This window comes from Rhea americana, unplaced genomic scaffold (genome assembly GCF_003343005.1).
Source record: "Rhea americana isolate MKP2758 unplaced genomic scaffold, rheAme1 scaffold_93, whole genome shotgun sequence".
In the NCBI taxonomy this organism is placed as follows: Eukaryota; Metazoa; Chordata; class Aves; order Rheiformes; family Rheidae; genus Rhea; species Rhea americana.
In genome coordinates, this window is record NW_028187122.1 from 862,077 (window position 1) to 880,243 (window position 18,167).

General features: G+C 40.9%; 1 protein-coding gene across 6 annotated transcripts in view; it reads right to left on the reverse strand.

The window, feature by feature from the left end:
• MARCHF8 (membrane associated ring-CH-type finger 8) overlaps positions 1–18,167 on the reverse strand; it is a 102,700-nt gene that overhangs the window by 48,846 nt on the left and 35,687 nt on the right. The window contains exon 3 of one of the 6 annotated variants that reach the window (XM_085324778.1): positions 5,915–6,046. The exons of 4 other annotated variants lie outside the window; for them this stretch is intronic. In XM_085324778.1, the coding sequence (XP_085180904.1) occupies positions 5,915–6,046 (132 nt within the window). Of the gene's footprint in view, positions 1–5,914; positions 6,047–7,013; positions 7,084–18,167 lie in introns of those variants that run through there. One more of the 6 variants, XM_085324775.1, reaches the window with a different exon arrangement.

The window sequence follows — 18,167 nt, forward strand, 5'->3', positions numbered from 1 at the left end:
AAAAAAAAAAAAAAAAAAAGAGGTCAAGGCAAAATTTCCTTCCTCTATAACTTCCTATCGTTAACAAAGACGAGGTCTAACCATGGAGACCTGGTGAAGGACCTGATTGTACTGGCTAGTAAAATTTCAGATGAAATGCAGGCAAGATAAATATGAAGTGACAGCCCCAATTTTACATATTCAAAGCATAGTCCAGGTACTTAGGAATGCAATCTTCAAGTTACAAAAGTAATTTTACAAAAACATCAGCTCAGTGCTCCATAGCGGCCAAAAACCCCCAAGTGCATGGAATTTCTAGGCAAGTGATAGAGAACAAAACAGAGAACCACTGTGCCCTTCCATAAACCCAGGAATGCTGTTTTAAATACTATGTGCAGTTATAACCCCACAGAAACCCATACAAGGACTGACTAAACAGACTGGCGCCCTTCAAAACGGAAAGGAGGTAAGTGAGAGGTGGTGTGTGCTGGAGCACGCAGAGAATAACGACAGTCCTGGAGGAAATGACTAGGAAACAATCTCCCACCATCGTTCCAATAAAAGAACCAGAGAATATCAAACGAAATGAGTTCAGAACAAATGAAAAGAGATGATTCTTTGCATAATCCATAGTTACGGGTGGGAGTCTTCGTCCCAGGGGGTTTGGGATGCTAAAGGTTTATTTGCATTCAAAAAGGTATTGGATAGATTAGTGGAACAAGAATCTATTGAGGCCTATCAAATATAAAGACAGAAAAGTCCCTGAGCTACAAACTGATGGAGGCTGGGAGAGCTTTATGGGGAAGCATCGTTATACACGTGATGATATGCCTGCTTTTAGAGATGTCACCTAATTACATGTCCATTTTTTCACCATCCCCTAAGCCTATAGTTTTGCACATTGCCATTACTATGAGTATAAGGGACTGTTTGGGTCTTTTAAGTCAGTTCTCTACAATAATAAAAATTTAGAGATGGGCATTTTTTCTTGAAGGGTTCAAGAGAACATTACTCTACACTGCTGTACAAGAGACAACTCTCCCCAGAAATGGAATTTAGGACCTTAGTACAAAAAACAGTATCAAAACCCTCAACAGTGCATATTAGGAAAAGAGCAGGAAGAAAAGATGTCACCAGTGTCTCAGATACCTGTAGTACAGGGACCTGGTTAGATGAAAATACCCAAGGAGGTCCTAAAAAGAGGACTCTGCTGCCCAGCGCAAGACGACATAACAAGAACAGATTCCCCAAATCTCAAACCACAATAGCTGCTGCCCGTTCCTTCCTGACTTCCATTCTCTCAGTGCTTTTCAAGCTGCCAGCCTTCACTAGCTTCACACAGACTCCTCTCAAAACACAGAAAAGGTACACTGGCTAAAGCTCTCCGCAAAGCTTAACACGTAGGCGGTCTCTCACTTTGAAAGGCTTGCAGCCCCTAACTAGCCTACCTGTTTTCACTACTTTGTATCTAAGCCCAAGGTCAGCAACATCCATACATCAACAGTTACAAATGGTGTTGAAATGTCTTTTTGTTAGCTTTAAGCTCATATATTTTGCAAGTCTACGGTCACCTCATACAAGATTGTTCTCTTAACACTGCTGAAAGGCAAATAATGTGACTGGCGATCAACTGCGCTGACACACTACACAACATGCTGCACAACTGCGATGACACACTACCATTTAGAGTACACAAAAGCTCACAGGACATCAAAACACTACTTTATCTCCAACCTGTTAATTTGCTGTTACTTACTGTGAATGTACATATAAACCAGACTAAACTAGAGCTGTATAGCCAAGATGGCATGCTGCTGTGCCCTGTGCCTAAGACTTGTCAAGAGAGAAGCTGTACTTGGTTGGGAACAGCTATGCACTAACGTGTTCACACAGCTTTTGGATCACAGCTTGCTTCTGTCAAGTCCATAGAGGTAAACATCGTTGCCTGACGTCCCTCTCTCTTCACCAAAACTTGCACAGAGTCACTTCCCTAATGGGAGCTTTTATATTTCTGCCCACTGTACAGTCATTCCCACTTCAGAAGCCTGGCTCTAGCAGTCATCGACATCTCACTGCTGTTCTCCATGTTCTCCATTTCACCTGTCCTCTGTTTTACAATACTACTAAACCATGAGCAAGTGCTATATCCGCTATATAAATTATTTCCACCCAGGACCTTTAGTCCCACCACCGTCATGCCACACACTCACCATGCCCTTTGTTTCTGCAGAACCCATCTGGTTACCCTTTCCCAAGAACCTAGAGTAAAAGGCTCCTGTCAATAAGAGGCTTTGGGAAGCATGGGTGGGAGAAAATGGTCTCTGTCCTTCTCATCGCCCCCCACTTACCACCAAGGGCCAGGACATGCTTGTGGTGAACTCCATCCTGCTGCTGAAGCCAAAGCACAGGGCAACGATGAGATCCCTGCACTGTTCTCCACCATACTGAGGTTCAGAGCTCTCCAGCCTGGCACACCGTGCTTCTCCAAGGACAGGCAGAGCCTCCCTCCCCTAACCCTGCCAAGGGGCAGCACCAGCTCTTCTAGGGAAAGGACAGGTTCCCCACAGCCCGGAGAGCAGATGCCTCCCCTCTCCTCATCACTGGGGCAAGGAGGCAAGGCAGAGAGTGCCACATGGCTCTGGGGAAGAGATGAGGGCCAAAATCACTGGAGCCCAGCTAACACCGAGAAGGGGCTACAGAGCACAGGGCAGGTCACAAAACTGGCGTCGTGAATGCCACAATAATATTAGCTCCTCATAACTTTTTGCCTCAGAATACTGCCCACCATCAAGCATCCTGGGACAGAGCCTAGTAGCAAAAGACTCTGAACTGAAAGTATGTTCATTTCACACTACTGTAAACTTTCTTTTCAACTGAAATTTATTCTTCAGGTGTTTTTAAAACTACAAAAGAAAAAAAAAAAAGCCTACAGTTGTTCCCAACATAAATCTACTTTTCAAATTGCTTGTTAGCTGAGAAAGACAAAAATGAAGTTTCTCCACGGCTTGACAGATTCAGAGGCCACCATTTTTAGCTAAATTACATTCTCCTTTTTTTTCCTTTTCACAAGGACATCATAATTGCCACCATTTCCTTTAAATGTTTTTACAATTAGATGCCACCTTTACAACACAGAGCTAGTTAATGGCACCTCTTCCATTCACTTTTTTTAACGCTAACAAACATAATTCTCATTTCAGTTTGTGTCACTTCTTGCTGCTGCCAAATGCTGAATATATTCATTGTACTTCTGACACTCATATTAGGAACCTTTACATTCCATTACAAAAACACACTGAGAATCAGGATAAACCTGAAAAAAAAATTATCCAAGTCTCAGACTTCTCCCCAAGCCCCACCTGAACACAGAGAGCATCATGCTTCCAAGTCTATTTTGATTTCAACTCTTCACAATGATCTATAGAGAAATAAGTGGAAGCTGGATCCATGACTTCCCCTCCACACCTTCATTTATTAGCTGACATTTTTGCTCAGTACAATCCCCCACCTTCCTGCTTCTCTAAATAATGCCTTAAGTTCTTTGTGTGTGCTATCTGAATCTTTCCTCACCAAGGAGCAAATCTTTGGAAACTTTTGCAGATATTTTCTTCCAGAATTTCCCTGACCACATTTGAACGTTCCTTACTTTTTACTATCAAGTCTATTTCAATTAGACAATAACAAACAGCTGAATAAAGCACCCTCCTCTACCCAGTAGTGAGTTTTCATGATCTGCAGTGTCATAGTCCATCCAGGTCTCTTATGGCTCGCCTACACCAAGGATTCGAGGAATTTCTGCAATATAGGCATATGTCTGGGAGCTTTCAGATGGCACAAAGATGGTACTGTCATCGGGGCTCAAACTGGCTCAGGTCAGAAGCAAGTGTGCTTGGCTCTTTTCTGTGCCAATACAGCTACAACTGCTGTTCTCTGCTACAGTGACAGTATTAAATCTTACTTGATTACAAAAAACAGCTGAGTGGGTGGCAGAGGGCCTGGGTACAGGCAAAACCTGAATGTCAATGGTTTAAAAAGAACAATACAGAGGTACTTCCATAACAGCATATTTTAAACTCCAAGCACATCAGCCCAGTGCACTAAATATAAAAGTGCAGAAATAATTCTTCCCTCTCTATACCCTCATGTTTAGACATGCTCAGCTCTGGACTCCATGAGTAACTGAGTGCTAAAATAGTAAAATGCACTTTAATGTAAAAAAAAAAAAAAAAAAAAATCTAAAAGGTCAAATCACAGAACCCTAAATCCATCTCTTCATTCTGCTAACTTCAGTTAAGAAATTGAGTGCACAAAACCTAATAAGTCTAGTAATTCCAGGTATCAAAAATTTTGCTAGCAAACTGCTACAAAACAACACTAAAAGATCCCAGTCTGTTGTGGAAAAGACCATTAGACTCTCATCTCTGTATCTTATAACAAATATTGCAGCATCTGCAAAATGCAGGCAACAGATGAATTCTCATTGTACATACAGCACACAGATTTCAAGAGCTTTAACATGTAAAGTCAAAAGGAGTTATAAGATTTTTTTAAGTCAGTATCAAGTTACAAAGGACTTCCAAACAGTATTGATGTGTCCCCTCCTTCCCCCCGCTACAAAATCACAGCCTAACAGTGTGTTTGACAAAATATAGTCAGTCCCAATTGTTAACAAAAAGAAAAAAAAAAAAAGAGAGAGAGAGATGTCTCTAAAATACCACATTCTTATGTATACGCAAATTATATTTGGGCGATCAAGTCATCTTAGAAGACAACATACTGGCAGGCAGCATACATTTAAGCTTCACCAAAAGCACGTGATCATTAATCTCCTCCTCGGGGATTTCGCATAAAGCCGACAATTTCTGCTTCCACCAGTAATGCTTATTTACCAAAGCTTGAATTGGACTTAAAGCTACCATTTTTAAAAGAAACAAGTTGTCTGCACATCAAAGCACACCATTTTGTCCTAACTGTTTAGCAGGGACTTTTAATCTTTGCTATTTCAAGTTTGAGGTTTTGAGCAGCTACCTCTCAAAAAACAAACCAAAACAAAACCCATAAACAGGGAAGGCAGACAGGCAAGACACACACACGCACTAGTGCAGTTAACAGCCGGGAACAGCGTACACACTTAAGACACAAAAAGCAAATAACATTAGAGCATTCTTGCCAAATGAGATTATGTGTTTATATTCCTCCCTTTCTCACATATGCACAAACCCACACGTTACAGAGCAAATAATGCTCAAAAAACAGAACAAAGATCCTTTGTTATTGTTCCATAAGGTTTTGCAAAATCCTCTTCTTTGTCTAAAACTGAACTAACAGTGTTGCTTGAGCCTGGATGATTTAAGAACACAAAGCTTATATAGAGAAGGAATATAGCTTTTTCAGAACAACTGGTATCATTAGAAAACTCAGATAAGCTTTTGAGCACACAAGCCCCAATTTCACCAGCATCTTTATTCAGAAAATAAATACTGCAGCCATTCAAATGGACACACTCTGAAAAGACACAATTGGAGTTTAAGGTTTATCACACACCCAGCTGTGTTTTAGCAGAATCTCTGTTGTGGTTAACCACCCTCCTCTTTCCCCCTCCCCTCCAAAAGTGCTAATACCAATACATTTTTTTTTGTTAAAAAGCAAACTTAAAAAAATCCCAGCAAGCTGTCTCTCTGCTTTTAGTCACCTGCACCTTCAGCAGCAGGTTAGTGCAAACAGAGGAAAGGTGCTTAAAAACACAGCTTCTTAATTAGAACTGAACAAAGTATCACACAAAAAGGGATCTTCTGTGCAGTACTCTAATGAGGAACCCCTAGAGCAGTCCCTCCTGACCGGCTGCCCTAATGTACATATTTATTCTGCAAGGCTTAACGGCATCTCTGCAATGAGATATAAGCCCAGATGCTCCGCTGACAAGGCATTCTCCTACCTGAAGCTTCATTTTCCAGCACGAGTGCATGTGTGTATCCTTAGTGTGGCTTCCCCTTGTTGCATGACTCCTGTCATCCAGACTAAAGAGACGGAGCTGTGTAAGCAGAGCTGCTGACTGCCCTACATTTGCCTGCAGATGAAGAGAAAGAGTTGGTACTGTACTTGCCTGGGCTTGTTTAAGCCCCGTGAGTATAATACTAGTGGAGCTCAAACTAGACCAACTACTTCCTCCAGCTGATCCCAGTGAAAGGAGCCCCCATAATGAATAATGCATGAGAACTCCCATGAACATGCTGCATTCCTTGGTGCAGCTGATGCCCACTTCTTCCCCCCATCCAAAAAGCAATCTGTAATATACAAATCCCTAGCACTTCTTCTGCTGTGAAGCATAAAAATGCTCCTAGTGTCCAAGGAGCAAGGAAAATGCCTCTTTAGATCTATTTTCTTTCCTCTATTCATTAGCCAAACCAACAGAGTTGATTTTTTAAAGCTAAAAATCCATATAGCTAGAAGTCAAAGAAAGCAGGATAAGCACGAAGCCATACCTCAAGACTATACAATACTAGTAAATTCAGTCAGTTGCTTAGTAATTATTACTGAGGGTTTTTTTTAATTCCTAAGGGCTACAGTGCAAGAGAAGCCATAAAAATCAACACTGAAGACAAAGAATGTGGCAGAGTGAGCAAAATTAAGCAAACCAAAAAATGATACAGCAAAAAAGAAGGCGTAAAATAAAGGCTTGCTCTAGCTGCAAATTCAGTTGACTGTATATAGAGAAAAGAGATTGTTTAGGGGTATTTAGTGGGTGGGGGAATATGGGGGATAAATTCATATGCTTCCTCTCTTAGGCAATATATTCTGATATCTCAGTACAATTTTGCAAGCCACTACAAAAATCACTTACTTTCAGAGAGTCTTCCAAAGAGTGAACAAATACAGGGATGATTTGCAAGTCCTTTATTTGTAAGTGCAATTACTGCAGTAGGCAAATGTTGATACATACCATTTGCAGACTCTGTTCTATTTCTCAGAATTGTTTTGCTTTGACTTGGTACTTAGAAACACAACAAATTATTTGTAATATGTTAATCAGTTACCTGCTGCAATCCACATGACATTGGCGTTCAAACACAACTGCCAAGGCTCTCAAAGGAGTTAGTTTCCTGTAAAGGAAACGTGGCTTTAATGCATTATTTTAAGTGAGAGAGTATGTGCAACTTCCTAAATCCTCAAATGTGGCTCTTGAGTTTGGGCACAAACCTCTCAGGTCATACAGAAACTTGGAGACAACATCTGCTTTCTCCTGTCCCACCCCCCGTTGACTTCAGCAGAAGATGAGAGATAACAAGTGAACACAACAGACAGGAAGAAAAAAGAAATGGATGTTCAATACAATAAAGAGCAATCCTCTGCTCAGTCATGATCAGTTGTTACTTTTGAGGGCATCACAGGACACTTCCTTTCACCTCTGCTAAGGGTGATCCTCCTGCAAGGATCAAAGCCAGCCCTAAGACTTCCTAGATGACATTACTCATACCTTTGCAGTTATTTTCATGCTTTCATTGGAATTCCCTATGACCTAGGAACACTACACACACCACAAAGCCTCCCCACAGAAGAGGATTTCCCCTTCTTTTAACTGCACTTTTTTCAGAAAGGTCAAGATCTGTCTTCTCACCTTCATTAGTTCCCACTTTTAAACTGAGGCAGTTTTAGCACAAAATGATGTAGCATAAACCTGGGAGGTATCTTGGGGCAAGACTCACTCTGTATGCACTTCATTTCTTATATTCCTTCTCCCAGACATGGTCAAAGACAACATGTTGGATGACAGGAATCTTTCGTCTCATCCACTAGAGCTGTCTGTTCTTCTGCTCTAAGCACTCTGCATAACTCCCCTTCCATTCCTCTGAATGAAAACTCAATTTTAAAAAGGAAGAGTCCAATGCAAAGTCAAATCCACAAAAATATTACCAGATCCATCATACAGACTACAAAACTACTTCGCTTATAAATATCCTATGGGTTAATCTCAAGGAAGCAAAGGTTCCTAATATTTAAAAACTGAGGCCTTAACATCTTACTCCAGCTCCTCCTTCACTACTTAAAAACCAGGATCCAAGAAGTTTCCAGGGAAATGGAGGGCTGCCCAAAGTCAGAAGGCAGCGTCTCTGCATAAATCCGGTCTCTTACATTATGTACCATGATGTAAATGAAAGCACAGGGTAAGCCAGGACATGGGAAGGCTACTTTACAGAGAGATCATCTTTTTCTGCACAGGAAGCCAAAGGAATATACCTTGTTAGAGGGAAAAATAATAATCGTGCGGGGTACTCAAGATACTACAGTACAAACAAACGCTAGCAGGTTAAACAACCGAAATTCATTTCAAATGCTACGCACAACAGTTTCTAAACAAGGTAAGGCCTATTCATCTCTGCACGCCTGACAATTTCACCTACACCAGCAAGCAGTAATCACAGCTACCTGCAAGGTCAGCTCTACTGATGGAATTGCAGGGTTCAACACTTGTCCCTCAGTATTTCTATACCAAATGTGTTTGGATTTATCTACAAAATATTGTTCCCTCTGTGCCAGCCTGGCACTCTTGCACACTGAGAGTGAGATCTGGTTTTGTTTCACGCAGGACTAGTGCTAATAAACATTTTGCAAATCAAATTTCTGCTTTGACTGAACCCATACAAGCACATTGTCAAAATTTTGTAGCTGTTTTTGTTAATGTCTGTGCTTACAACTAGAACTAGGATTGTGTCCTGAGCCTTTTTTTCAGAGGCTCTGACTCTCCGGGGCTAACGGAAACGGACTGGGGGGGTAGGAGGGGGAAGCCCATCTGTCATAAAAACACGTGTGTAAGGCTTTGTACACAGGACAGTATATATCCAGGCTCAGTGAAGAACTGCTGTTTTTCACCATGTAATCCCGTGGAGATTTACCCTCTTCCTTTTAGGACTTCAGGACGTTAGCTCAAAGGTTACGAAGGTTGGTTTCTAAATTCAATACATGTATTACTACAATTACAAAGAATTTTGCAAACACAGCAAGCTGGAATAGAAATCCAGTTTGATTGCACTCTGCACTGGCATTACACCAGTCAAATATCAACAGAACCTGTGTGCACAGGGGCCGCAGGACTGCTCCCATGGCATGAGGCACCTTGAATAAATTTCTGGGAGAAAAAAAAAATCAGAACACAAACAGATGAGCGTGAGAGTAATTAAATGCTGATTATTATTTCATAGTTCTCTCCACTGGGTATTTAAATTTAAAACAACATGAGAAATTTGGAGTCTGTCTGCCCCTACAAAGGGTCCTTCAGAGAGACTTAAATAAAAATAGCACGCTTCTCTTAAATTTTTAAAGAATAACAAACTAATTTCTGAATTGATCCTTTCATTTAACATGGCATTTGACTTTGGCATTTCTTTAAACCTTTGCAACTGAAATCATGCAATTTCCACTAAAAATCTCATCTTGTATTTAAAAAACTCATGTACCAACACTTACACTCCCCCCCCCATTTCAAGATAACACAACTTCAGATAAACACTGGAAACACAAATGCAGAAGGTCTAAAGCCACATGGCAAACAATTCTGAATGTTATTCTTTCAGAAGGACATGAATTTATGAATATTTGTAGTGACTTGCGATTTTTGACTCTTTAGGGTTAAATAGTCTTGAGTCTTGCATTCTCCACAATAAAACATTTTTTTTTAAAAAATCAATATTACTAGTTCTTAAATTGGAATTCAACCATTACATCAATCCATATGTTTAAGAGGCTAACATGAGCGCAGTTGAGAAATTTAAGGGCTTTATCTGAACAATTTTCTATTTCATCTTAAATGAACAGCATTTTGTAGCATTCTGCTGTATGCCTAAAGAATAATGATGCCACTGTGAAAGGAGGAGATACAGCAGAAGCCTCAGTGTAACAAAAATCATCTTCCATTCATTTGCACTTATTAGGGGAAACTTGAAATAATGTGTGCAGTGTCAGCTCAAAAACACATCACTTCATTACATGCTTATGCTAGGGGCCAAGCTGAATCATTTTCGTTAAGTACTTAGCTACTGGCCAGCCAGTTAATTTTACAGTCAAATTTTGTACAGTCTATTTAGTTTCTCCCATTTTTAAATAGCTGCATCCCCCTGGGGAAATTCTCTAGTAGACCATCTGCTCATTTCCTATAAATTCTCCTTTCAGACCTTACGCAAATTTCTAGGCTGCCAATCAGAACTTCTTTGGGGTGTATGTGTGATTAGTTATCACCTGATCAGTAAAAACATTAAAAAATAATGATAGTAAAATGGGTCAATTCTCTACAGTGCATCTCCAGTAACAGACACACCCTCAGTATACGCATTTATAGTACTCTTTGGCCATAAGTTAGGGAAATACAGACACGATCCAGGAGCAAATTCCTTAGCTTACTTTTCTAGCTCAGGATATCCTAGCCCTAATTTCTAGATCTGTGTCACAACTCCAGGCACCCTGCTTTTGGCAGCAGAAGCCATTTGGGTGCTGCTTTGGAAATGCTTGGGAAGCTGCTGGCACCAGCCTGGGAAGTGGGAATTGAAGTAGAGCTCCCTGCCAGAGGCGCGTGGCCCGGGAACGCTGCCCCGACAAGGCTCGGGCAGACAGTACGCTACGGGGGCTCTCGTGCAGGCAGCTCCCAAGCTTTTTTGGTTTGCTTCGTTCACAGCCTGGCTGCAGTCATGCCCCCAGCGCTGCCGAAGAGGTGGTTGCTCATTCCTTAATCCCTCAGCAGCCATCTCGGGCAGCAGCAGGTAAACCCCCACTACCCAGGAAGAGCTTATGGACATTTCTCAGGTTTATACCCAAAGGAGGGAGGAGGAAAGGAGAAATTAATTTGGATGGCTCAAGCACAACAGCAAAAAGGCAAGATAAGGTACTGCTAAATAACAAGAAGTGTTCTTCCGGCCTGTGAGTTTGTGCAATCGTGCTTGTTCAGGTGCTGCACTATTCCTCCCTGTTCTGTGAAATGGTCCAGGCTGCAGAGATGCAATGTTACACGACACTTTTTCCAAACAAACAAGGCTGGAGAGACTTTCAGCAAGCAATGAACTGACTGAAGAAGCTAACAGAGTTGAATGCAGCTGATGTTTCTCCAATCCTATGTGAATTTTACAAAGGGGGGAAAAAAAACTATGGATTTTATATCTATTTTTAATTAAATTAGCACCAGTATTCAAACTCCCCAACAAAGATTAATAGGTATCACATAAAAAAAAAAAAAAAAAACACTTTTCCATGCAGTTGGTAGAAATGTGATAATATCTACTTGCAGGAGCTGACTTTCAGCTGCTTCTTGTGCCTAATTCAGATACTAATCATTGCAACAGTAAAATTACAATTCTGCAAAGCAATGTAATGTTGTTTATACCCACGTATTGCAGGTGCCACTAACATACCTACAAAACAAGAGGGCATACAACAATATGGTCTGTGGAAATTTCCCAAAAAGCATCAAGAGACTGAGTGAAGAAGAAAAACAGTTTGGACGGGATAAAATTGGGTGACAGAATATGAAATGAAAAAGCCAAAAAACAAGGAGCATATTGAGCTTCCTGATTTCCCCCTCCCCCCCCCACACACACACATCTACAGTTTTGGCTCCTTGTTCTGCTTTCTGGCCTCAGAAAAAAAAACATCTGAGTTCTGAAGAGTGGACTGTACACAAATGTTGCCTAATACAACTGCACATGTAGGAAGCAGTTAGATACCATCTTGCACAAACATTTGAGAAATACATTTTAAAAAAAGGTAAAAAACAGAACTTTGCTATAAAGAGGAACTATAAGTGCTTCCCCAGAAGTTCTTCCAGAAAAAGACATTGATCAGACTCAAAATTTGCAACAGCTAAGTCCCACCTAAAAGCTGCACCAGAAAAATTCAACAGGAAAGATGCAACAAATTTGGAGGACAAGGCTCTGCTTTAAACATGCCCTAATTTCTGGATACAAATCTGAACCTCAGACTTCACAGGTATTTCTCTCTCAACAACTGAACTGAAAAATAGCAGTACCATAGAAATCAGCTGATCTTTTCTGCCTGCCTGCCTTCCCTTTTAATGGACTGAGTCTTGCGCATGCCTAGCTAAGTTTACTGTAGGTAGGAAGACAGAAGAAAGTCTAAAGGAGGACTTCAACAATCTACTTTTTCTGTGTTCCAGTTGGTTACTCCCGTACCACGGCAGGTGCCAGCAAAAGCTGTTGCCGAGTCACCAGTTAGCGAGCGGCGTGCGAGCAGAGAGACCACAGGGTGATGTTCTGAAACTGAGCCAAGTTTGCTAGAAGGGAATAAGTAGTGGGAGTGCATTTCACAGTGAGCCAGAAAAAAGTATACTTGGGTTTTGCTGGATTAGGTTGTGGAGAACGCCACTTTTGAAGTGGTTCCTTTAAACAAGTAGCTTTAACACTAGAGGTAAGGAGAGGTCAAGAAGAAGAAGCCCTGCAGTTCCTTACAGACTAACTGTGAGCTATCTTCTAGCTGCTTAGCAGATGGGCTAACAGCACAAAAGTCAGACTGAAACCAACAAAGTCTGAAATTTTCACATTTACCCCACTTGCCAGACCCAGATATCAAAACTTATGAAAGCAAGTATTTGAATCCAGATATCACGGCTAGCGCATTCAATACATACTACAAAGCTCTTGACATTAATCAGGGACCCAAAACAGATCAGTCTAAAGTCAAAAAAAAACATAGCATGCTCTGATTAGGAAACTGGCTGCTGAAGAGCCCTTTCTTCAGCAACCGACTTTATTTGCACACAGTTCCTGAAGAGCCACGGTGGAAACTCGTGCCAATTCCTCCTGGGCACTTCATTCTCCAGGCTCTGCCCACCTCTGAGGCGAGACCGGCTGCCAGTGGTTTCACTATGTGGTTATTAAATATTTACATTGTGGTAGCCTCAGGGGTCTCTGCAAAGTCAGGTCTATACTGTCCAAACACAAGTAAGAGTTACAGTCATGGAGTAACCTGAAGACATAGAAGAAAGTTTCCCTTGACAGCTTGAGTGCCTGGATAATCCTGAAGACCTAAACGTGGCTCCGGCTGCGGGTTCGAGGGATGGAGGATTCCTAGCAGTTAGAAGGCAGAGCATGGGGCCCCAAGCAGAAGCTAAAACCAAGAATACTTCTGGGTGATAAGCAGCTGATGGGAATCCTACTTTGAGCTAAACAGAGGGGACTGAGATGAGTCTTCAAGTGCACATAGACCTAGGCAGCAATAGCAATGTTTCATGTTCTTTGCTGCATCTATACTCAAAAGGAAACAGAGGTTTATAGATGATCAGGACAAAACAAAAACCAACCAAAACTCAAAAAAGCCAGTATCACACGAACATGATGTAGAAACCAAAACTCTTGAGGGGGGACACCACAGTGCAACCACGCATGTTGTAGCTCTGAGCTTCTGCTTGCCTGTTCCCAGTTTGGTTAACGGGAAAGGCCTGGTTGCCCATGAAAACTGCAACCCCCTAATATTTTAATCAGCTTATTGTTGTAACTATATATAAAAAAAGCATCTTTCAAAACATTATTTATTCAGTTCCCAAGACACAGAACAAACAGTAAACTGGGAGGCACATCCACCTGGGTCTGTTACCTACGCCAGAACCTTTCCTTGCTAACTCTTGCAAGGTCCCCTCAGAACAGCTACACCAGGATAAGGGATACTCTTGCTGGAAACATGCTCCCCCCCTCCACTTCTTTCCCACCCTGTCATTTCGAGGTGATCTATTTTAGCTCACCAAATCTCCTACCTTTACTGTGCCTGTAATGGTAAAGTGTTCCCTTCTATTTCTTTTTCCAAACTTTGCCTCAGGGTTTGAAGGGCTTATAAGTTCTCCAATACATCCACGACTTACTTGGATGCTATCTATACAGAACACTGGTTTCCTTGCTTCTTTTGATCTATCTGTACAGCAAACCCCTCTCACAACCACACTTCACAGATTACAGTGCAGCCTCCAGATCAAATGCTGCTCAGTGCACAGTAAAGCATCAGTTCGCTATCTTTGCTTTTACTAGTTACTATCCCTAGAAGTCCACAAATATTAGTGGGTAGGAAGAGAGAAACATATTTTCCAGTTACCAGTATGAATTAACAAGATTCTATTTCACAAGAGTTTCAAGGAAGTCCTGTGTGTTTTCCAAGGTATATGAAACTGCAAGGATTTGATTTGATGTGTTCAAGAGAAATAATACTTCTTCAATCTCATTTTGTGTCCAAGATATTTATGAGACACTGGTAAATCTGTCCAGATTTGTACAAATGAAAACTGTTTGGTCCAAATCAAGGCTTTGTGGGAGACTTTGACCTAAATTCCTGTAAGTTTTCCAAGGTGCTCAATGACTAGCAAGGGGCATGAGACAGCAATACTCTGAATTAGTGGAAGGAGTCTTCCTAGGTCTGAGTGACAGCAAAAGTGCACTAACTCATCACAGATATAACTGATCTTATAGAAGGAAGGTAAAAGAAATTCTTACCAAGTCATTCCCACTTCTTTCTTTAAAGCTATAAATTTTCTCAATGCAAGTAACTTTACTGAGGATAAATTTGTGACTGCTTAATATTATGAGATTTTTCCATTTTAAAATGGAGCAAGTGATATTAATAGAATACATTCAATGGTTAAGAACCATTCCCTGACAGGATCTGAAGTAGGCCTTGCTAATGGAGAATCATCATCAAATGAAGACATTTCTACCTGTTCCATGGAGAATAGGGTGCTAAGCCAGACCCTAGTCAGTATTTTCAATAATCATCTGGAAATGAATAAAGAAAAACAGGAAAGTCACTGCCAACTGCATTCTCAGGTGACACAAAACTTAGCAGGGGTGCAGAAACAATGAGGCTACAGCCACCTCACAAACACTGAGCATCTAAGATTGCTTTTGGGGAAAACGGAGCTCAGACAAACTGTGTTTTACTTTCAACAAAAGCAAAGCAACACAGGCTGGGCCTGCAAGTTATATAGACTTCAGTCTATAAAGCAGGAGTGTAGTAAATACAGGAATAAAGGATGTAGGAAGTTGCAATGAAGTGACAACTGGAGATGAGAACTAGAATGGAGTTTAAAGACAAGATCAATGCAATTCCCCGCTGCATTATAGTAGTGACCCCTTGGTTGTGTGGCCACGTAAATTCAGGAGAAGGGAAGGAGAAAAACACAGCATGATTTTCTGTTACGGTTGTTGGCATGGAAATATGGAACAAACCACCAAAGAAAGCAGATGATCTACCTCTCATCTTCAAGTCAAAGCTGTAGGCTTAGCTAAGTACATCTTCTAAACACCATGAGCTTTGGGCTCAATATACATCGCATCTAGTTAACTATGTATCACGGGTCATTACCAGTCAGATTTGACCACCCTTGCTGGCCTTCAACATCACAAAGCTCAAAAAAGTCACTGAGATGGAACATGACATTCTCAACAAGAGAGGGTTTGGGAGCAGGAGTTTCTGCAGACTTCAGTTTAGAGGACTATCAGCCTTGTATTACCAATGCCTACAAATGCATGTATATATTTTTATTTTAGATAGCTATGCTGTGCTTTGCATATTAAAAAATTACACACAAAATAACTTTTTATATGTACCCATACATGCCTTTCCCTCTTCTGTGCGAATCAACAAGCATTACCACCATATGGTGACACAGACTTTTCTGCTTGGTGATTTGTTGTAACATAAACCAAATAATTAAGGTTTTCTGTGAGAGTGACAGAGCACTGGAACAGGTTGCCCAGAGAGGTTGAGTCTCCTTCTCTAGAGATATTCAAAACTTCCCTGGACATGATCCTGTGCAACATGCTCTAGGTGACCCTGCTTGAGCAGGAGGGTTGGATTAGATGATCTCCAGAGGTCCCTTCCAACCTCAACCATTCTATGATTCTGTGATTCAAACTAACTGCAGAAAATAGTTTTATTCTATGCCCAACTGTAATGGAAGAGAATATGTTATATTAGTTTAAGCACAAAATAACACTGCATGTACCCATTGGCCCTAATTTGCAAATGTTTCCATCAGGCATCCTAATGCTTCCCTTTTAAGTGCTAATTTAAAAAAGCTACAGTTTAAAGTTTACAGCTACTCAATAAGTTGTACTTCCCTTTTCCCAGTGTCCCAACCTTGGTGTCTGAAAACAGAACCATCCTGTTTAGGGGATCATGTCAACATTTCTGCCTGTGGATGTTTCGGTAACTCCAGCATCTCCAAAGTACCTGATGCTGTCCGCAGCTAAAGTGAAAGCTGCACTGCAGCATTTCACGTGGAATTAATCTATTTAACTGCTGTTACATTAACTAGCTCAGAGAAATTGAAATATAGAAATTAATGAATGTTTCGATTGGTTGCATACAAGTCTGACTTGCAATCTTTACCCAAATAATGTGCTTCCAGCCATCTGCACTACAGTAAACATGACTAAAAAGGACTAAAAAGAATCTTTCCTATTCTGGGGTCAATAAAATGTTTTCACTGTCACTGTGCATAAAAACTGAAGCCAAAACATGTCTGCGTAAACCACTTGATGAGGGAAATGTACTGTGATATTTCAAACTGAACAGAGAACCATTTTCTCTGGCAATTACTGCTTGGGAATAGTTACAAGAAATAGGCAGGCAGACAACTGCAGGAAAAAAATTTACAACCGACTTGGGTTTTGTGCGTCCAGTCACTGCCGACTAATAAGTTCCCTGTTCTGAAATTCTGCATTCAGGAAAAGCTATCAATGAATGTTAAAAGGCTGTCATGCTGCTCCTTCTCCACTCTGAGGGAAAATTAGTTGATCAGCAGGTATTCAAGCATCTATTCAAACAGCCAGAAGAAGCAGTCATAGAACTTTTAAAATTCCTGTCTCCAAATTCCAGGAAAAGGCTAATTGTGTACTTCCTTTAAGAATTCAATACCAATCTATAATTCTGATCAATACAACGGTTGTGGGATTTAAAATGTAGTATAGGAAGAGGAAATAATAGCTGAAAAAGGACTGTAGACTAGTCCCTTCCATGGGCTATATAGTAAAATCTGGAATCAACTTAGGACACAGAAGTTATAATGCACAAATTGCCATGTGTAACATTTACTTGGAGGACTTCAGAGGACTCACAGACATGCCTGCATATATCTGCCTTGGAGATACAGTATGAAACTGTGGGAGCTACAACTTTGTTCTACACAGCCACTGCCCAAATGCTAGAAGATGCCCAAAGACTTGCTCCTTCTTTCTAGCAAGCATCTTTTTCTCTATTTAAGAGAGGTCATCATCCTATACACATGGAAGCACAAATCTGTTACAGGAGATATTTCACAACGGATCAAACTCAAACTGCAGTCACCTCTGAAGCAGGTCCTGGTACCAGCTAAAAAGGATCCTGAAATGACGTGAGAATACAAAGGGACAGCATGGGCTGCCATTCTTTTGAGTCATTTATTGTTTTGCTGCTAAGTACAGATGAAAGGCCTGTACGCTAGCTCAGAGAAGCCTTGTTCATAAAGAAAAACAAAAACTTGTCTCAGCACGGATTTGCAATATAGCATAAGTTCTTAATGCCCACCTCACTAGTTTCTCACTAGAAACTCACTAGTTCAATTAAATGGCTAATACAAAGTTACAGCTAGCAGAAGAAACGTCAATTATTTTGTTGCAAAAGATTTTCATAGCTAGTAAAAGTCCAAGAAGATGATGTCCACGCTTGATTGTCAGTGTACGTGCTTCTACTGCACAGGACCTCTCCTTTCTAGACTCATTTCTTCATCAACCTCACAAATCAGGCTAACTTTAATCAAGCTTACAGGGATTTCAGTCAACTGATCAGCATCTCCAGGAACTCTGCTCTCAGGTATGCCGATGCATTTCTAATATTTATCCCCACGTTCCCACTTCCATTTATATCCAAATCTAGTATTTCTGTTGCTGAAATGGTTCCTGGACTGCCCCCGCACCACTTCTCTCATCGCTTTAGAGGAGAGTTTACCTCTCCTCTAAACCAGTGTCACTGCTCCAAAACTCACCCCTCAGCATCTGCTTAGCTCACTGTTTTAACTGTAAGACTATACCTTAAAACACGTATCTGAACTAAGAACAGCATCTCAAGGCTTTCTTACACATCATCTGTTCCACAAATTTCCTATCTACTGATGCTATACACAGCTGTTTACATCTTCCATCTGGGAATCTTACGCCCTTTAAAGATGT